The following is a 22,456-nucleotide window of genomic DNA, read 5'->3' on the forward strand; positions in this document are numbered from 1 at the left end:
CACCACTGCCACTGCTGTGGGAGGCGGGACCCAGAAACCCACCTGCCACCCCGGCGGGACCCAGAAACCCAACCACGCCTCCGGTCAAGTCCTCCAGAGTCAAGTCCCCACCCACCTGCGCGCCTCGCCGAGCACGCAGCCTCCTGCTGATCAGTCGTTACGGCACGATGGCATGATGACCACAGGCTTTTTATGTAACAGATAGCATATTATTTACACGGAAATCTTTCTAAAACAATTTAGTAAAAAGACTACAGCAAAGTGAATGAAGACCAAACTTTACCTTTTCTGTATTGTAATATAAAGATTTCAAAGTAGTAAACAACGGTGGGCAGCCTTTACTGAAGTTAACTCGCAGGAACTTATCCATTAGCTCTCTAAATTTTTCACCTAGAAACAAAAGTGTACTTTGTTATGGTTTAATTAATGCAAACAGTTCTCAAAATGATTTTATAAATAAAAATCAATTAGGAAACAAATACCCTTCTTGCCAATTTTTAAACCCAAAAAGTCAGTCAGCAAGCATGATTTCTTGTTTGTTACCAGCAAAAAGCCTAACACCAAATATCTCAGTTGGCAGCTATAGTTTCCCCTAGATCTAGTTTCAAAACATCTTTAAGGAACACTTCCAAAAATAGATATACAAAAGGACTATGAAGCTTTGAGTAAAAATATAGTCCCCACCCTAAATATAATCCCCATAGCAAATATCTTTCCTAATCTCAACGACCAGCACAGACTCAGTCCTAGGAGTAGACAACTCATTAAGGACTCTGAAGATTATAAAATGATTCTACTGTAACCAGACTATATTCAAGTAGCAGCCAAAATAATTTTTAAAAACTAAAGCAGTATTTACAAATGTTCCAAACCAACTAGTTATTTACTTCAACATTCATTCATTACACAATCATCTACCAAGCACCTACTATGTGCCAGGCACCATTCCCAATACTGGGTATTAAAATTTAAAAATCATGGAACTTAACATTTCAGGGGTGAGAAAGATAGTAAGTAAAAGAACACGTTATTAGACATTAGACTGAGCCCTGAGGCATTCTAACATTAGAATTAAAATAAATGCCCTAAATACCCTATTTGCAATATCAAGTAAATAATTCTATTACTGTTAAACCTCCCCCCAAAAATTTTGGTATCACTTTTTGAAAGCAGATAAAAAACTGAAAAAGGTATTAATATTAAGGCTCTAACTCGGATATATGAACTTTTTGACAGTATTAATATTAAGGCTCTAACTCAGACATATGAACTTTTTGACAGTAAAGGTTAATATATAAAGAAATGTATTAGTCCACTCATTAAAAAAAAGAGCTAGCTGGTATGGCTCCATGGATTGAAAATTACCCCATGCACCAAGAGGTCAGGCACATGCCTGGGTTACAAGCTCAATCCCCAGTAGGGGGTGGGCAGGAGGCAGCTAATTGATGTTTCTCTCATCAATGCTTCTATCTCTCCTTTTCCCTCCTCTCTCTAAAAATCAAAAATATATATATATTTTTAAAAAGAATGCATGTATGTCAGAAATGGTTTAACCGAAAGTAAGATTAAGAAAATGAACTCTCAAGGTTTCTTTATGAATCACACTTTAAAAAAAAAAAGCACCAACCTGAAATGGTTATTTCTATTTCTTATAACCAACACTGCTAAACAAAATATGTATCCTCAATATAATTACATGTCATAAAATACAAAAGAGAAATTTAAATTTTATTGAGTGGAAAACTTATCAAATATAAAAAGTTACATTTGTTAACTCAATTTACTATAAAGACTGTTTTCAGATTATCACTAATCTTTTATGTGATCATATACAAAGTATAGGTCTTTTGAAAATCACAGATTACCAAGACAACACAAAATTTCTTTGGGTTAAATATACGTCATTACTTCCTTAAAAATCAAAAGTAATTTCAGAAATCAAATCTTTCCAGCACATCCTCTGATATAAAGCAAAAGTTAACAATATTGTATTGTGGTAGACAGAGATGTTGTTGCTTACAGGAATATAAACCTCCACTTATTTTGTACTAGAGGCCTGGTGCACAAAATTTGTGCACGGGGGTGTGGGGGGGTGTCCCTCAGTCCAGCCTACACCCTCTCAAATCTGGGACCCCTTGAGGGATGTCCGACTGCCTGTTTAGGCTGGCTCCCAAATGCTCGCCTGCCTGCCTTCCTGATTGCCCCTAAGCACTTCTGCCTGCCAGCCTGATCACCCCCTAACCACTCCCATGCCAGCCTGACTGGTGTCTAACTGCTCCCCTGCCAGCCTGTTTGCCCCCAACTTCCCTCCTCTGCTGACCTGGTCACCCCTAACTGCCCTCCTCTACAGGGTTGATCGCCTCCAACTGCCCTCCCTTGCAGGCCTGGTGCCTCCCAACTTCCCTCCCCTGCTGGCCATCTTGTGGTGGCCATCTTGTGTCCACACGGGGCAGCATCTTTGACCACACGGGGGCAGCTATCTTGATCTTGTGTTGGAGTGGTGGTCAATCTGCATATTACTCTTTTATTAGATAGGATAGAGGCCTGGTGCATGGGTGGGGGCCAGCTGGTTTGCCCTGAAGGGTGTCCTGGATCAGGGTGGGGTTCCCTTGGGGCGTGGAGAGCCCTGGGCGAGGGGCCTGTGGTGGTTTGCAGGCCAGCCACGCCCCTGGCGACCCAAGCAGAGGCTCTGGTATCTGGAATTTATTTACCTTCTACAATTGAAACTTTGTATCCTGGAGCGGTGCCAAGCCTCCTGCTCGCTCCGAGGCCAGCAGCCATTTCTGTTTGGATTAGTTTACCTTCTATAATTGAAACTTTGTATCCTTGAGTGGAGGCCTGGGCCCGCCAGAGTGTGTGGAAAGCTTGGCTTCCTCTGTTGCCGGGGAAACCTAAGCCTCCCTTCTGGTAGCCATCTTGGTTGGGGTTAATTTGCATACTCGCTCTGATTGGCTGGTGGGCGTGACTGGCTGGTGGGCGTGGCTTATGTAGCGGAGTGGTGGTTAATTTGCATATTACTCTTTAATTAGAGAGGATGACCTTGCCCAAACAACTTGTCCACTAAAAACCTACCTTTCTCCACTGTAAAATGAGTGTAACACCACCATTAGCCTCAAGAGTACTCTTGTATGGTTCAAACAAGATAATAAATATACAATAGTAAGCAGTGTGTAAGACATATAGTAATCAATAAATGTTGTCTATCATTATATGACTTGATATATGACAGCTATTGTATTTATATGGTTAATAATCTTTTCCATATTAGCTATCATCTACTGAAAAACAAGCACTTTATTTTCATGTCAGAGACTACTCTAAACTCCACTTCTTGGTCAAATTTCTCAGTCTATGCATATTATCCTGGCAGATTTTATTTAAAACTAAAGGCCCGGTGCATGAATTTGTGCACAAGTGGGGCCGGGCCAGCCGGGGGAAGGGGACGCAGGAGGTTGCAGGGCTGGCCCCACCCCCAGTTAGGGTGGGCGGCTGGCAGGGGGGAGGGGATGCAGGCGGTTGGCCGACCCCACCCCCTGGTCAAACTCCTGGTCAAGAAGGCACTTTGCATATTAGCCTTTTATTATATAGGATGTTGTAATATACTCAACTCCCAATCATCCTCAATATTAAAAGCCTCTTTTCCCATTAAACTGTTATTTACCTATTCAGCTATGAGAAAAAAATGAGGACGCTCTTATGTGCTCAAAGAGAACTAAACTCCAGATACAGGGTTAAGTGGGGGGAAAAAGAAAAAAACAACAACAAAAAACAGGAGCAGAGCAATCTATGTTTGCTATCACTTTTGTACAAAAGGGGAGAAAAAAAGCTATAAATCAACTTGCCAAACATATTTTTGTTTGTATAATCACAATGTATTTCTAAAAGAACACACCATATACTGGTAACAACAGTTGTCTCTAGGGAAGTAAACTTGGTAGCCAGGGACAGAGACAGTTTTGTACACTGACTAGTATTTGAAACGGTATGAATGTATCAGCCAAACAAGAAGCCTACAAACAGCTACTCAACTACTCATTCACTTATGGTACTATATCCAAAAATTACTATTACCCATCTCGTAGTTTTTTGCTTTAGGTATAAGAAAAACTCTTTCAACAAAATAATCTCCTTTCTTCCTAGTTATTTTTAAATAACTTGTTAGTACCCCCAGTCTTTCCTTTGTGGAGGAAAAACACCCATCAGTCATGGGCCTGTTTAGTATTACAGCTTACAAACAATCTGATTACATAGATGCTATGCCAATTCTCTCCAGATGTATAGCATAGATCCACATAAAAATTGATGTCTCCAAAATCACTATTACAATGATTAACATGAACATCAGTATCAGACTGTATCTGAATCACTGAAAAGTTATCTATATATGTAAAAGGCTAATACGCAAATTGTCCCCTCGGGAGTTCAACCGGGAGTTTGAGCACTCACTATGATGTGCGCTGACCACCGGGGGCAGCACGGAACGAAGGGAGGCCCCGGCCAGCAGCTGGAAGGCCCCAATCAGCCCTGATCGCTGGACAGGCCTAGGGACCCTACCCATGCATGGTTTCATGCACCGGGCCTCTAGTTCTAAATAATGAAGCATGTTCTCACTACTAAACAGAAGTGATACTTATGTGACCAGATAAAGGTGTTAGCTAACACTACAGTGGTAATATTGCAACATAAAAATGTACCAAATCAATAATTCTACACTTTAACCTTTTGCACTCGGATGTCGAGTGTGACTCGACACGGTTAGCATTAGAATAAAGGAATCGAGAAAAAAGCAAGCAAGTGCAAAGGGTTAAACTTCTACAATGTTATATGCCAATTATATCTCATAAATAAATAAATAAATAAAAAATAAATAAATAAAAAATAAGAGAACAAAATTTGACTAGCATTCTATGTTTAATACTCTTGATTATCTCTTTCCGAACTCTCCCTCACCTTGGCCAGTAAAGACTAATAAAACATGATGAACTGAACTAATTACTTTTAAAAGTAGCTATATCCCCACATTATTTTCACAGCACTTAAAATTTTAGGCTATTAAAACACCCCAGAAATTCTGCTGTGTTCATTATTCTGTATGTACTAAGCCTTCATATTTAAAAACTGGAAAGCCCTTTTTAAAAGTTTCACCTTGCATTTTGTATTTTTAAAAATTATTATTACTAGAGGCCCGGTGCATAAAATTCATGCACGGGGGGGGGGGGAGGCGTGGGGGGTATCCCTCAGGCCAGCCTGCATCCTCTGCAATCTGGGACCCCGATCACCCCTAACTGCCCTCCCCTGCAGGCCTCGTCCCCCCAACTGCTCTCCCCTGCAGGTCTGGGTCCCACCCAACTGCCCTTCCCTGCAGGCCCGGTCACCCCCAACTTCCCTCCTCTGCTGGCCTGGTCACCCCTAACTGCCCTCCCCTTCAGGCTTGATTGCCCCCTACTGCCCTCCCTTGCAGGCCTGGTCCCTCCCAACTGCCCTCCCCTGCTGGCCTGATCACCCAAAACTGCCCTCCCCTGCTGGCCATCTTGTGGTGGCCATCTTGTGTCCACATGGGGGCAGAATCTTTGACCACATGGGGGCAGTCATATAGTGTTGGAGTGATGGTCAATCTGCATATTACTCTTTAATTAGATAGGATAGAGGCCTGGTGTACAGGTGGGGGCCAGCTGGTTTGCCCTGAAGGGTATCCCAGATCAGGGTGGGGGTTCCTTTGGGGTGTGGGGCGGCCTGGGTGAAGGGCCTGTGGTGGTTTGCAGGCCGGCCACGCCCCCTGGGGACCCAAGCAGAGGCCCTGGTATCTGGAATTTATTTACCTTCTACAATTGAAACTTTGTAGCCTGGAGCAGAGCCAAGCCTCCTGCTCGCTCCGTGGCCGGCAGCCATTTCTTTTGGGGTTTGTGTTCTTCTATAATTGAACTTTGTAGCCTGGAGCGGAGGCCTAGGCCAGCCAGGGCTGCAAAAGCTTTGCTTCCTCCATTGCCGGGGGAAGCCCAAGCCTCCCGCTCTTTCTACCTCAGTGGCTGCCGCCATTTCTGTTTGGATTTGTTTACCTTCTATAATTGAAACTTTGTAGCCTTGAGTGAAGGCTTAGGCCTGCAACGGCACATGGAAAGCTTGGCTTCCTTTGTTACAGGGGAAACCCAAGCCTCCCTCCTGCTCTCTGTGGCTGTAGCCATCTTGGTTGGGTTTATTTGCATATTTGCTCCTGATTGGCTGGTGGGCGTGGTTTGTGGGTGTAGCGGTGTTAGGGTCAATTTGCATATTATTCTTTTATTAGGTAGGATTATTGATTTCAGAGAGGAAGGGAGAAGGAGAGATAGAAACATCAATGATGAAAGAAAATCATTGATCAGCTGCCTCCTGCATGCCCCCTACTGAAGATCGAGCCCACCACCCGGGCATGTGCCCTTGACCGGAATTTAACCCGAGACCCTTCAGTCCACAGGCCAAGCCTCTATCCACTGAGCCAAATCTGCTAGGGCTCACCTTACATTCTTAAGTCCAATCATGTTTTTTAGAAAAGCTCTTACTTGTTTGTGATAATGTGAGATGCCTTTCTAAAAAATGTTTCACATAAAAATATTTCTAGAAAGGCAAATAAACTTCATGAAGTATTCAGCTTTTGCACAGGTACAATTAAAGTATGTGAACAATTTCATATATGCTCTCCAGAGCTTCGTAAACACATGTATGCTATTAACCTCACAGTGACAATGACCTTTGAAGCCCATGCCATCAGGCCCCTCAACTGAGACCTATCATGTAAAACTATCCTTTTAGCATTTCAAAGAGAGACTTTCTCAGAGGATACATGATGATTCCACTTTAACCTAAACAGCACTTCACAATTAACAGTTGGTTCCAGGCTATCTTTCAATAAAAAACATTTCCTATCATTTACTGAGAGCTTTTAGCAAATGTTATTGAAAATTAAAATAAATCTAGGCAGTGTAAATTTTAAGCCCATGTTCCATAGAGGAGTAACAGAATTAAGAAATCTTATTTGTAATCTTAAAATTCTGTTTCCTTTCTTTTCATAAGAGGTGAATGCATCTGAAAGTTCCTAACTAAGGGAATATAACCTCTTGCATTGTGAAACGTTAAGGCGCACCCTGAAATTGATTTTTTAAAAAGAAAGACAGAAGCCCTGGCTGGTGTGGATCATTTGGTTGGGCATCATCCTGGGCTCCTAGTCAGGGAACACGCCTGGGTACGGGCTACATCCATCCCTGGTAGGGACATGCAGGAGACAGTTGATTGATTTCGTTCTCACATCGATGTTTCTCTCTATCTCCCTCTCCTTTGCCCTCTCTCTGAAAAAAAAACAGTAAAAATATAAAATAAAATTAAAAAAAAGAAACCAGATAAAAACAGCCATCTATAGGATAGTTTCATTTAAATGAAACATCTAAAACAGGCAAATACACAAGTAAAGAAAGTAGATCAGTGGTTGCCTGGTGTTGGGGTACAATGGGCAGGGAGGGGAGGCAGAGGGAGGTTTAAAGATGTGGGTGGGAGTGACTGTTAACGGGTACAGATTTCTTTTTGGCATGAAGAAAATTTTCTGAAACCAAATAGTGACAATGGTTGCACAACTCCATCCTAATATATAAAAACCCAGGGTCCATAACGTCCAAAACAACTGAAGGCTTGACCGAACACCGGAAGTCAGTCCTGCAGTTAGTGCTGGGTTGCAGTGGCGACCCAGCACTGACTGACGCAGGTGCAGGCGCGGCAACCCAGCACTGACTGCTGAGGGTGCTGCGGATTAGGCCTGGAGAAAGGCCCGAAGAGAGAAGCAGGGTCTGATCCGCAGCCTCCATGGCAACTGTTGATCAGCTGTTGCCTCTCTCTTTCTCTCCAGGCTTCACCAGCAGCCATGCCTGTTTCTCTCCGGGCCTCCGCCGGGGCTGCTGATCAGCCCCACCTCCCTGATCAGGCCCAGAGATAGGCCTGGAGATGCTGACTGGCATAGAAACCAACAAATCAGAACCAAATCTGGGTGAACTCTGAGGAGCCAATGGCTGCCTAGGAGACAGAGCTTTTGACGCTGACTGGCATAGAAACCGAGCAATCAGAACCAAATTGGCCGGCAGGAGAGGGCAGTTAGGGGTGATCAGGTCGGCAGGAGAGAGCAGTTGGGGGCGAGATCAGGCCAGCAGGGGAGGGCATTTGGGGGCAACCAGCCAGCAGGGGAGGGCAGTTGGGGGCGAGATCAGGCTGGCAGGGGAGGGCAGTTGGGCGTGAGATCAGGCTGGCAGGGGAGGGCAGTTAGGGGCGATCAGGCAGGCAGAGGCAGTTAGGGGCGATCAGGACAGCAGAGGAGAGCAGTTAGGGGCGAGATCAGACCGGCAGAGGAGGGCAGTTGGGGGCGAGATCAGGCCGGCAGGGAAGGGCAGTTAGGGGTGATCAGGCAGGCAGAGGCAGTTAGGGACAATCAGGACGGCAGGGGAGAGCAGTTAGGGGCGAGATCAGGCAGGCACGGGAGGGCAGTTGGAAGTGAGATCAGGCCGGCAGGGGAGGGCAGTTGGAGGCAACCAGGCCAGCAGGGGAGGGCAGTTGGGGGCAACCAGGCCGGCAGGGGAGGGCAGTTGGGGTGAGATCAGGCCGGCAGGGGAGGGCAGTTGGGGGCAACCAGGCCAGCAGGGGAGGGCAGTTGGGGGCAACCAGGCCAGCAGGGGAGGGCAGTTGGGGGCAACCATGCCTGCAGGGGAGGGCAGTTGGGGGCGGACCAGGCCTGCAGGGGAGGACAGTTGGGGGGGGACCCGGCCTGCAGGGGAGGGCAGTTGGGGGCGAGATCAGGCCAGTAGGGGAGGGCCATTAGGGGCGAGATCAGGCCAGCAGAAGAGGGCAGTTGGGGGTGAGATCAGGCCGGCAGAGGAGGGCAGTTAGGGGCGATCAGGCAGGCAGTGGCAGTTAGGGGCAATTAGGACGGCAGGGGAGAGCAGTTAGGGGCAAGATCGGCCAGCAGGGGAGGGCCATTGGGGGCAAGATCAGGTCAGCAGGGGAGGGCAGTTGGGGGCAACCAGGAAGGCAGGCAGAGTCAGTTAGGGGCATCAGGCAGGCAAGGAGAGGGGTTAGGGGCAATCAGGTAGGTGAGCAGTTAGAAGCCAGCGGTCCCAGATTGTGAGAGGGATGTCCGATTGGAAAGGGTGCAGGCTGGGCTGAGGGAACCTGCTCCCCCTGCTCCCCCCCCCCCCCCCCCCTGTGCATGAATTTTGTTCACCGGGCCACTAGTGAATATAATAAAACACTAACTTGAACACTTCAAAAACTGAATTTTATGGTATATAAATTCTATTTCAAAAAGCTGTTTGGGGCTGGCCGGCATGGCTCAGTGGTTGAACACCAACTTATGAACCAGGAGGTCATGGTTTGATTCCCGGTTAGGGCATATGCTGGGGTTGTGGGCTCAATCCCCAGTGTGGGACGTCCAGAAGGCAGCTTGTCAATGATTCTCTCTCATCATTGATGTTTCTATCTCTCTCTCCCTTCCTTTCCGAAAATCAATTTTTTTAAAAAAAAGCTGTTTTGTTTTGTTTTTTAAGGAGATAACAGAAATGTGAGCCTAAGTATCTTCCATAAAACATTTTATTAGGAAAATGCTCCTCCCTGCACAGTATATTGAATCTTGGAAATTCACAATGCATACATTATAAGTTCTAAGGCCTATAGAAACCTGACTGCTGTGTTTAACCCAGTCTCCCAAACTCACTTGACTGAAGAACAGTCCAATACACCAGCACCCTCTCCACAAACCCTACTAATATCCACTTGGACTTAATGTTCCCTGGAAAACATTAGGAAAATCTGCTCTCAGTATGTTACAAATATAAAACAAAAAAGAGTATTAGAAGAATATTATTTATCATTTGTGGAACTGAAATATACTAGTGGAAATATTTTAATACATTGATATCTACTGTCTAAACCAATACATTTCTAAGAAGCATTTCATATCTTTTGTAAAATGCTTTTAATTTCATGAATTTTTTAAAAATAAAATTGTATCCCAATTATTTAAATAAATATTTCCAATGTAAAGTAGAATTCATTAGAAAATATACTCCCTCCTTACCCCATGCCTAGAATATGTTTAACTTACATTAGCTTCCTAGGATCTGGCTTGTACCAAAAGACGTGCCAGAGGTTCCAATAAATAACTCATAACCTATAACACTTCCACTAAAAATTTAAGATGACATTTTTAAAAGGCAAATTTTTCTATAAAATCATCAAAAAGATATCAACTATCTAAAGAGCTTAGGTTCTTTTTACCTCCTATACAGACCAAATGTGAATGAGTTTAGCTACATGCAACAACCTGAATCAAGGTCATTAATATACTATTGTTCAATAACAGCAAACCACAGAATACAAACCATAGTACTCCAATTTATAAGTACAAAAGCAGGGCTTTTGGGGGGTTTTGTTTCTGGGCATATAAAATATATAGAGCTCTATAAAAACAATGGCATGATAAAACCAACTTTCAGGAAAGATGTCAAGTCTGAGGAGAGAAGACCTTCAATAAGAATGGTGATATTCTTATCTTGAACATGGTGGGTACAAGAAGCTCACAACTCTTTCTTTGAATTTATTTTCTGAAATTATCCAAAACTTTAAAATTTCTACCACGTAAATCATACTACCTCATATAAAATTTGTCATCAACTCCAGGAATTTCATTTACCTTCTAAAATGGCATTTAATTTTTAAAGTCACATAAAAAAGATAATTTTATATAATTTCTGATACATAAAACCAATATATAGCTATACACTGAACACTCTTATTAACAGATGCATAATAAATTCATAACTGACCACTCCCACCTCCAAGAATGGTACAGATGTAAAATGTAAATTGTACTGAGTAATTTTAACAAATAATTATTAGTGTTACAAAGATATGCTAATATTACCTGGGACAAGATTCAAAGGCAATCTTCTAGGTGAAATTGCTCTGGGGTACTGCTTACTAATTTCTTCATAAATCTGAAGCCTCTCTTCTAAAGTGCCTATTATCAAAAAATATATGTGAGATTCAAATCAAAACTTGTATCTATCAAAAATACTAATAAACTTTAAAAATTCTAAGAAAAATTAAATTAACAATGTTAAAGCTACTCTAATTTTTGTAAGAATGACATTAAAAAGTCTGTGCTGGTGAAATAATATAATTAGTAAACAACCATTTTAAACCCAATCTCTGGAGAAATCCAAAACTTCTTTTAGTAAAACATATTGTACATGCAACTCAAATCATACACACACAAGACGCAAATACTCAAGATAAACTACGTTTGCCTTGTATTCCTTAGTACACAACCCATGAAAAAGAAAATGTTCCTTTATAACAGAGATTTTAAACCAGAGTGCAACAAGAGGCACACTGGTGTGCCGCAAGAATTTTTAAAACATGCAATACCTGACTATTTAGTCAGGGGCACTGACCTCTTTTCCCTTAGATTGTCAAATAGAAAAATTTCAATAGCCAACACAACAATAGCCGTCCAGTGTGAATGAAATCAAAATTATACCTATTTTTTTGGTCAGATCGGCAAAAAATATAATATACATTTTGGTGGGCCACAAAATTTTAGTAATTATGTGTGCCATGAGATTAAAAAGGTTGAAAAATCACTGCTTTATAACATATCTTACATGAGCTCACTAGCCCAATGAAGTCTACATATATACCCACAGAAAGTCTATGACATCCATTGATTAGGCTTAAGAGAAGCAACAGTTTTAAGGTCTTAAATGCAAATGTTTTGTATGTGAAAAGATAAACTAAATTTCTAAAGCAGCCTTGACACTTAAAATGTTCAATGAAACGCCATCATAAAGAACCCATTAGTACAGGTTATTTAAAGTAGTATTATCCTTTCTCCCAAATACAATGATATAAAATATACTTCTAATAGAAAGTTGTATCTTCCCTCCCAAGATCACCTAATTTTATAGTACTAAACAGAAGCTATACATCTAATATAATTTATATGATACTTTGCAACAACAATTTGCAGGTTATAATCTGTATCTGGTTTGTTATTCTAAAACAATATCCTGCATAATTTACAAAGGTAGATTGCATGCATTATTTTACATAAGCAATAAGCCAACTGACAGCAGAATTTTCAGAAAAAGCAAATAAACCTCTTTTTAAACTATAAGATTTAAGGGGAATTTAATTCAGACCACAGAAATACAATTATTTTAAGAATAACTCTTAGTGCCAGTAATCAAAGTATTTCCATAATAAATGCAGTGTTCACAATCATGATTATAAACACTATATTTGTTTGCTTTTGTTTAAGATGCTTCCTTCCCCCAATAATATGTTTTGGAGCTCCAATGTGGCTGGATTTTTGGAACTGGGATATGTGAAAAATAATTTTTAGATTCTGTTAACGATTGGAGACTTCATGAAATATCAAGCACCCTCCACTAAAATTCACATGAAGGCTATTGCGGGCTTTTGTTTATTTGTTTGTATTTTTAAAAAGCAGTTCTGATAGGTAGGCCTAATGTTTGAAAATGACATTTTTAAGTTGTAAGTATAAAAAAATTTTTTTCCACTACCCCAGATATAACAAGTGTTATAAATATAGTTAAAATATCATTACGACAAAACCGAACCATTTCAATGCCCTATTTCAAGTCACAAGTTGGAGCTCCAGAACTTACCATGGGGGAGAAAAGGTCCTAAAGAACCTAAAAAGATAAAGTAATGCAATTAGTTTTAAAATGAAGACATTTTAGATTAAGTATGGATTCTGACATACAAAATACATTATATTCATTTTACTATAACATGTAAATAATCTCTAGTTTTAAATAATCTGTATTATTAACTACACTAGAGGCCCCGTGCACGAAATTTGTGCACGGGGTGTGTGTCCCTCAGCCCAGCCTGCACCCTCTCCAATCTGGGACCCCTCGAGGGATGTCCGACTGCCGTTCAGGCCCAATCCCACCGGGATCGGGCCTAAACGGGCAGATGGACATCCATCTCACAATCCAGGACTGCTGGCTCCCAACTGCTCGCCTGCCTGCCTTCCTGATTGCCCCTAACTGCTTCTGCCTGCCAACCTAATCACCCCCTAACCACTCCCCTGCCAGCCTGATTGATGCCTAACTGCCCTCCCCTGCAGGCCTGGTCACCCCTAACTGCCCTCCCCTGCTGGCCTGATCGCCCACAATTGCCCTCCCTTGCAGACCTGGCCCCTCCCAACTGCCCTCCCCTGCTGGCCATCTTGTCGTGGCCATCTTGTGTCCACATGGGGTCAGTCATCTTTGACCACATGGGAGCAGCCATCTTGTGTGTTGGAGTGATGGTCAATCTGCATATTATTCTTTTATTAGATAGAATTAGATAAAATAGAGGCCTGGTGTATGGGTGGGGGCCGGCTGGTCTGCCCTGAAGGGTGTCCCAGATCAGGATGGGGGTTCCCTTGGGGCGAGGGGCAGCCTGGGCGAGGGGCCTGTAGTGGTTTGCAGGCCAGCCATGCCCCCCGGCGACCCAAGTGGAGGCCCTGGTATCTGGGATTTATTTATCTTCTATAATTGAAACTTTGTAGCCTTAAGCGGAGCCAAGCCTCCTGCTTGCTCCATGGCCACAGCCATTTTTGTTGGGATTTATTTATCTTCTATAATTGAAACTTTGTAGCCTTAAGCGGAGGCCAAGGCAGGCCAGGGCAGGCGGAAAGCTTGGCTTCCTCCAGAGAAACCCCAAGCCTCCTGCTCTCTCCTTGGCCGCAGACATCTTGGTTGGGTCAATTTGCATACTCGGTCCTGATTGGCTGGTGGGCGTGGTTTGCGGGTGTAGCGGAGGTAGTCAATTTACATATTACTCTTTTATTAGGATGTCAGTAACTGGTAGTTTAAAGGAAAATCATAGTTATCTCACATTTCCAACTTTCAGACATGACTTCTGTCCTATTTTTAAAAAAACAAAAAAAACCAAAACACCAGATTGATCTAACCAATATTTAAATTTCCATCATTTTCTTAGAAACATTTAAGAATTCTTTAGTAATTTTGACATTAACCTTTTGCACTCGAATGTCGAGTGTGACTCGACACGATTAGCATTAGAATAAAGGAATCGAGAAAAAAGCAAGTGAGTGCAAAGGGTTAAATTTTAAATACAAGCAAAAAACCTGAATTAATTTATAACAACGATTAGGACATAATAAATAAACTTTTCTCATGGTTCATCTATACTAATAAAAGGGTAATATGCTAATTAGACCGAACATCTTCCGACGTCCTTCCGACAAAGCCACAGCAGCTGCGAGGGCCAAGAGCTGGCAGTCACGGCAGCCAGCAGTGGCAGCAGCAGCGAGGTGATGGGGGCAACGCCTTCCCCTAATCGGCCCTGTTGCCTCCTGCAGAGGGAGGCCAGAGGCAGCAGCAGCGGCGGGGTGATGGGGGCGTCGCCTTCCCCAGTTGCCTTCCACAGAGGCCTAAGCCATCAGTAGGACATCCCCTGAGGGCTCCCGGACTATGAGAGGGGGCAGGCCAGGCTGAGGGACCCCCCCCACAGAGCATGAATTTTCATGCACCGGGCCTCTGTACTACTATAAATGAATATGGGTAGATGCCTATTTACTTATTAAATTTAGAATTCTGCTTTCAACATCCCTGAGCCATATTTCATAATTATTTCAGCCATATATTTACCCATAAATAACAGGATTTTAGAAATGTTAATTGCTAACAACATTTAATTATGAAAATATTAGGGAAAATTTGAATGACCCTAGATTTCTGAAAAGGGTCAAGGTTATATAATTTCAAAAGATGTATAACATTTTACTCCACACAAATTAACCTAGTTTGAAATTCACAGAACAATTTTTATGCCAATGTTATATACCATATATTCCCAGGAAAGTTTCTTTAGCCCAATTCTTATTTAGAGGTTGAGTATAATAGACCTCCAATTCTTTAAAAATATTAAATATTAAAATTCATGCACTGGAGGGGGAGTCCCTCAGCCCAGCCTGGCCCCTCTCACAGTCCGGGAGCCCTCAGGGGTGGGCGACGCCCCCATCACACATCTGCTGCTGCCACTGCCGGCAGCACAAGTCTCAGCCAGCCCTGGTTACCTGAGCCTCAGGCAGCCCTGGGCGGCTGGGCAGCTGTCATCCGAGGCTTGCCTGCGCCTCGGGCTGGCCCTGGGGGGCTGAGGGGACTGGGGGACTCCGGAAGCAGGCACTTCAGCAGGGCTGAGGGGACTGGATGCCGCCATCTTGTGACTGTGAGCCCCGCCATCTTTGAGGGCATGGCAGTCAATTAGCATATTCCCTCCTTATTGGCTCTGGATGCCACAATCTTTGTGAGGGCATGATGGTCAATTAGCATATTCCCTCTTTATTAGATAGGATTATGACACTTCCCAGAAAGAGAACACTCATTGTTTTTCCCATCTCTCTAGTCTAAATAGGTAACATTATCATTACCTATACATTTCTCACTTAAGTATAAATATTTTCCTACATGGAAAAGTGAATTCTAGGGCAAGAAATAAATGTCTTCAAATATTATTACAATTTTAGATTTTGTTATACTTCAAACAATTGTTAAAAGAAGGTAGAGAAGAAAAATCAGTACATACTAAGTTGCAGAGCTTTTTCCAAGCCTTCATAATAACACCAATTTTCCGCATTCCGATCAATCAAGTTTTTGAATACTTCACTGGCTTCTTTTAATCTTCCCAATTTCAATAGCATTTCCCCTAAAATTAAGTTTAAAAACACAATCATTTAACTTAAACATTAAATACCTTTCTGATCCCAGAGATATCACTAAACATTATTAGTGTAGTAGATATTTATGGAAGACAGAACTGTATGTGCCTCCCTCTGGGGCATATTGCAGTTTATATAACTAAACATAGATTAATTTACAGCTTGCCTTCAGAAATAGACCTTCATTTACACATTCTACTATACTAACACTAGAGGCCCGGTGCACTAATTCATGCATGGATGGGGTCCCTTCGCCTGGCTCACAATTGGGGCCGCTCGGGGCCACGGGAGGTTGGCCAGCAGGGGGAGGGGCCACAGGAGGATGGCTGTGGGAGCACACTGACCACCATGGGGCAGCTCCTGCATTGAGCGTCTGCCCCCTGGTAGTCAGTGTGCGTCATAGCGACCAGTCGCTTAGGCTTTTATATATACTAGAGGCCCGATGCACCAAATTCTTGCAAGAATAGGCCTTTCTTCCCCCGGTGGCCGGCACCAGCTTCCCTCTGGCACCCGGAAGCCAGGATTCCCTCTGGCCGCCAGCAGACACCCTGGACCTGGGCTTCCCTTGCAGCCTTGGCTTCATCTGGAAGGTCATCTGGAAGGATGTCTGGTCTAATTAGCATATTATGCTTATATTATTATAGACTGTTAAATAATTTTAATGAAATATCCCTACCTTCCTACTGCATGATTTAAATGTACTTTTTCTGATAAGTTCATATATTAAGCAATTCTCCATTTGATCCTCTTCATTTTCTTTCCAGGTCACTAAAATTTGAATTAACTCGTAAAATAATTAACACTAAACCCCACTTCACAGCAAGAAACCACACAAACCATGTTATGTGGGACACCTACAAGATTCAATTTTTATGTGGCTTTCACGAAGTCACACAAGTTGAAAGTGAGCATGGGGAATGAAGATCTAAACTTCTCAAACATAATAGAAAACACATCTAGTCTAAGATAAATGGGAGATTCTCAAAAAGAATATATCTCAACTTCCCATCCCTAAAATGTCCCATTCCCCAAATAATCTATTTCAAACAAATAATCCTCTGAAATGTCTTCAAGTCATACTATTTCAGCTTTCATCATCTTAGAGAAGGCAGCATATAACAGTGGTTATTATATACAACTAGAGGCCTGGTGCATAAAAATTCATGCATTCAAGGGGGTTCCCTCAGCCCGGCCTGCCTCCTCTCACAGTCCGGGAGCCCTCAGGGGCAGGAGGCGACCCAGTGATCAGGGGAAGGCGACGCCCCCATCATGTCTGCTGCTGCAACTGCTGGCAGTACAAGCCTTGGCTGGCCCTGGTTACTGAGCCTCAGGCCAGCCCTGGGCGGCTGGGCAGCCGCCATTCAAGGCTTGCCTGCACCTTGGGCTGGCCCCGCCTAGGGGCGGGCCCGGATGCCCCACGTGCTTGCCATCCCCCAGCAAGGCTGACGGGACTCTGGCGGTAGGCACGTGGAGCAGCCAGTCCCGCCCCAGCCCCGGATGCCACCATCTTGTGATGGTGTGATAGTCAATTTGCATATTACCTCTTCATAATATAGGATTATTTTACTATTTATATATGTTATATATTATTCAAGCTGCATGTTATTATACATTTGTCAAAACCGAGAGGGTATAGTAAAACTAACTAGATGTAATTTATTTACTAATTTTACCAATTTCTAGTTCTGAACAAGTTACAAACTTCCAATGTCCATTTCCTTACCTCTATAATACGAACTACCTTAATCCACTTCTATGATAATCAAAGGAAATAATTAACTTAAATGGTTTAGCATAATGCTTGGCACAAAGTGAATACATATAAACATTTGCTACTTAAAACTATAAACATGCGCCATTCCTCCAGAATTAACTTCTGGTCAGTCTAATTTTTACCCTGTTTATACTATTCTTCAAGTCCAAACATTTTATTATCTGCTACTACTATAAGGTAAAGGTTATTACTACAGGAATACACAGGACAAATAAGTACATTTGCATTTTTTTAAAGTAAAAATCTCTAACTTTAACAGTTCTTAAAATTATCTTAATATACTAATGGATACAAAAGACATAAATGTATAAATATCAAAGTCTCTGGGCCTACAAACTTCACTGAAAAAAATAAAAATAACATAAGCAATACAGAATATCGGCTTTATATTCAAGTTGATGGCCCCAAAATGACTCAAATTACCAATATATGCTGCCATTTGCAGATTTTTTAAACCAGAACTGACCATACTATAGCATATCTACCTTTTTTAAAAAATATATATTTCTTTATTGATTTCAGAGAGGAAGGGAGAAGGAGAGAGATAGAAACATCAATGATGAGAGAGAATCATTGATTGGCTGACTCCTGCACGCCCCCCACTTGGGATCAAGCCCGCAACCCGGGCATGTGCCCTTAGCTGGAATCGAACCTGGGACCCTTCAGTCCGCAGACTGATGCTCTATCCACTGAGCCAAGCCAGTTAGCTACTTTTAATCCCTGCATTCCCTAGTAATGCTGTAAGACAAAGACAAAGAAACAGAAAAAGCAACCTGAGAGTTAAGATTTAATCAGGAAATAGCAATACATCAGAACATAAGAATAAGTGCCTTTTATTTTCTCCCATCAATTACAGGTAATAGAATAAGAAAGAAACCAGAATATTATTTAGCCACATTTTACCAATAGTTTGAAAAATAGCATTGTACTCAATATTGATATTAGTACTATTTACAATAAAAACTGAGTCAGTCAGTTGCTATATGCTAACAAGTGTCAAGTATAGCAGTTAAAAGGGCTCATGAAAAGACATGAAGAAAACTTAAATGCACATTACTAAGTGAAAAAAGTCAATCTCAAAAGGTGGCATACTGTATAATTCCAAATACATGACATTCTGGAAAAGGCATAACTATGGAGACAGTAAAAGGATCAGTGGTTGCCAGGGTTGGGGCAAGGGGAAATGAATAGGGAGAGCACAGTGGATTTTTAGGGCAGTGAAACTAGTGCTCTGTATGATACTACAATGGTGGCTACATGTTATTATACATTTGTCAAAACCGAGAGGGTGTACAACACCAAGAACTAATAGGAATGTAAACTTTATAGACTTCAGGTGGTAATGATGTGTTAATGTAGGTTCATTAATTGTAATACATAGCCTTAGCTGGTTTGACTCAGTGGATAGAGCGTCAGCCTACAGACTGAAGGATCCCGGGTTCAATTCCAGTCAAGGGCACATGTCCAGGTTGCGGGCTCAATCCCCAGTAGGGAGCATGCAGGAGGCAGCCAATCAATGATTCTCTCTCACCATTGATGTTTCTATCTCTCCTCTCGCTCCCTCTCCCTTCCTCTCTAAAATGAATAAAAAATATATATACATATATATTTTAAAGTTAAAATGTACTTTAAAAAATTATAATAAATATATCACTCTGGTGGGGGATACTGATAGTGGAGGAGACTATGCATGAGTAGGGAAATATAGTATATGGGAAAATCTCTGTACCTTCAACTTGATTTTGCTGTGAAACTAAAACTATTCTAAAAGTAAAGTCTATTAAGAAAAAAAACTTTTTAGAATAAGGGCTCTGAAGTCAAAAGATGTGTTTAGAAATTAACTCTACCTCCCTAGCCAGTTTAGCTCAGCGGACAGAGTGTAGGCCTGTGGACCAAAGGGTCCCAAGTTCAATTCCGGTCAAGGGCACATACCTTGGTTGCAGGCTCCTCCCTGGCCTAGGCGCTGGTCAAGGTGCATGCAAGAGGCAACCAATTGATGTGTTTCTCTCACATCGATGTTTCTCTCTGTCTTTCCCTCTCTCTTCCACTCTCCCTAAAAATTAATGGAAAAATATCCTCGAGTGAAAATTAACCAAAAAAAAAAAAAAAAAAAAAAAAGGAAAGAAAGAAAAGAAATTAACTCTAGAACCTAAAAGTTGGGGTGAGTCTGGGCAAGTCCTTAATATCTCTAAGACTTAGTTTTCTCAGCTATAAAATGGAGATAGTAAATAGTACCCATGTTAGAGGTGCTAAAAATTTAAGTGAAATAAAGCAGTTTAAGCAATTACCATGCCCTAAAACACAGGAAAAGTAAATAAATGTTAGTTTTTATTAAGTTCTAAAAGTCCTGCAACTATACTAACTTTAGTTTTAAACTAATTAGTTGAGTTGGACATTCTATTTAATACAGTATTGCTTATCGAATGAGTAATTGATGAACAAAGCTTTGTTAAGAAAAAATGTGGCTAACCCTTTGATGAACATTTTTAAGTAACTATCAGGACCCTGCCTTCATAATTAGCCCATAATGATACTTGACTTCTTGATAATCCCAGTATCAATTATTATTCTCATTATATTTTACTATACATAAGTAGATAAATACAGATACAGATATAGATATACAGATATGGAGGGGTAAAATATAAAGGTAGTATAATGTTCTGCTTAAGAAAATTAAATCTGGAGTCAAACTTCTTGGCCTCATATACAGCACTACAACCAGTTTACCTAGCTGTGTGACTTTAGGCAAGTCACTTAACTCTCTGTTCCTCAGTCCCCCAACTCTAAAGTGAATATAACAACTACATCATAATAAGTGTTTAGAATATTGCCTAATACATGGTAAGTCTTATTTAAGTGTTAAGACAGAATAAAGTATACAGTTTTAGCTCTTTTCTTTAATAAAAAGAAAAAGCAGGCCCTAGCCGGCTTGGCTCAGTGGATAGAGTATCAGCCTGCCGACTCAAGGGTCCCAGGTTTGATTCCGGCCAAGTGCACAATCTGGGTTGCGGGCTCAATCCCCAGTGGGGGTCGTGCAGGAGGCAGCCGATCAATGATTCTCTCTCATCATTGATGTTTATATCTCTCTCTCCTTCTCCCTTCCTCTCTGAAATCAATAAAGAAATATTAAAAAAAAGAAAAAAAAAAGAAAAGGCAGGTCAACTAACCTTTAATTTCTTCCACCGAAAGTTTATCACATATTTGTTTCTCATATGTTTCTATATGTTCTAAAGATTCCTGAAATAGATCTGCTTCTCTCATCACTTGATTCTGGTATAATATCAGTTCACTGTATTCATAGTCAATTTTGTTGAGAGGAACCTAAAAAAAGAAAGGACCAAATTAGCACATTTATATAATTACATAAAGCAATTTCAGATCTTTAATTTCATTGCTTTCTCAGGAAAGCAATTCACAGACTTAAAAAGCAACCCATGAACAATTATAAGAAGAAGAGTAATTAATAGCAAAGATTAAACCTACCAGACCTGAGGCCCTGAACCTAACTGTCCCCTATACCTGGGCTCCCGAGCATTAAAGAGAAAAAATCAACATGATATAGAAATATGTTAGTTACATGCAAACAAGTGGTTAGAATAAGATGGAACTTAGAGACATTGTAGAAAATAGGTCTAGGCAAAGTACCAAAAATTAGGTACAGCGGTATAGCGGCAGATTCGGAGATTACCGAAAAATCGGTACAGCAGTCTGGTAGGGTTAATACATCCTTTAAAATAAAGGGATGGAACTCTGGTATAGAGCAAAGTGAACAGGTCCTATACACCCAAAAAAGTATAAAAATGGTTAAAATCCTAAGGAATCTACATTAAAAAACCTAAGAGAACTCATCAAGGAGTTAGGCAAGGTGACAGAAAACAAAATCAATATACAGAATCAATTATATCTCTATATTGTAGCAACAAACTAAAAATTAAATTAAAATAATTTCACTCACAATAGCATCAAAAAGTACAAGATATTTAGGAATAAATTTAAGAAATAAGATCTAGACGCCCGTGGGTAGGGCTCAGTGGTTGAGCGTCGACCTATGAACCAGGAGGTCACGGTTTGATTTCTGGTCACGGCACACGCCAGGGTGTCAGGCTCAATCCTCCAAAGGAGCGTGCAGGAGGCAGTTGATCAATGATTCTCTCTCATCCTTGATGTTTCTATCTCTCTCTCTCCCTCTCCCTTCCTCTCTGAAATAAATTTTTTACAAAAGAAATAAGATCTATATACTGAAGACTACAAAATATGCTGAGAAATTACAGATAGACCTAAATAAATGGTGAGATAGTACACTCCACAGTAATGGACCGCAATACTCAATGTTTTGATGGCAATTCCAAATTGATCTATAAATTCAATGCAATCCCTACCCAACTCACAGCAAGCCTTTTGCAAAAATTTATAAGCTAATCCTAAAATTCAAATGGAAATAAAAAGAACCCTACATGGCCAAAATAATTTGAAAAAGAACAAAGTAGGAGAATATGTGTTTCACATCTCAAACTTACTACAAAGCTACAATAATCAATGCAGTGTGGCACCGGCACAAGGATACCCATACAGATCAGTGGAACAGAATAAAAGGTCCAAAAATAAGTTAGTATATTCTGGTCAACTGACTTTCTACAAAGGTGCCAAGGCAATTCAATGAAGGAAGAGTAGTCTTCTCACAAATAATAGTGGGACAATTAAATTAAGTATGCAAGAAAAGACCTTAGATTCATAATTCATACCATACACAAAAATTAACTCAAAATGGATCACACACCTAAATGTGAGCCCTAAAACTATAAAAGAAATCTTAGAATAGGAGAAATTCTTTGTGACCCTATGTATAAAAGAAAAAAATTAATAAATTAGACTTCATCAAAATTAGAAAATTCTTCTTCTTCAGAAGACACCAC

The 22,456-nt window shown here is 41.4% G+C and overlaps 1 protein-coding gene across 5 annotated transcripts in view; it reads right to left on the reverse strand.

The window, feature by feature from the left end:
* The window catches only part of NAA16 (N-alpha-acetyltransferase 16, NatA auxiliary subunit), a 117,781-nt gene that overhangs the window by 65,723 nt on the left and 29,602 nt on the right, over positions 1–22,456 (reverse strand). For 4 of the 5 annotated variants that reach the window (XM_054719830.1, XM_054719829.1, XM_054719827.1 and 1 more), the window contains 5 exons: positions 20,711–20,864; positions 15,634–15,753; positions 12,699–12,725; positions 10,931–11,026; positions 284–390 (listed from right to left, as the gene is read on the reverse strand). In XM_054719830.1, coding sequence (XP_054575805.1) covers positions 284–390; positions 10,931–11,026; positions 12,699–12,725; positions 15,634–15,753; positions 20,711–20,864 — 504 coding nt within the window. The remainder of the gene's footprint in view (positions 1–283; positions 391–10,930; positions 11,027–12,698; positions 12,726–15,633; positions 15,754–20,710; positions 20,865–22,456) is intronic. The other variant, XM_054719828.1, reaches the window with a different exon arrangement.

Source organism: Eptesicus fuscus, chromosome 8, assembly GCF_027574615.1.
Source record: "Eptesicus fuscus isolate TK198812 chromosome 8, DD_ASM_mEF_20220401, whole genome shotgun sequence".
Lineage (NCBI taxonomy): Eukaryota > Metazoa > Chordata > Mammalia > Chiroptera > Vespertilionidae > Eptesicus > Eptesicus fuscus.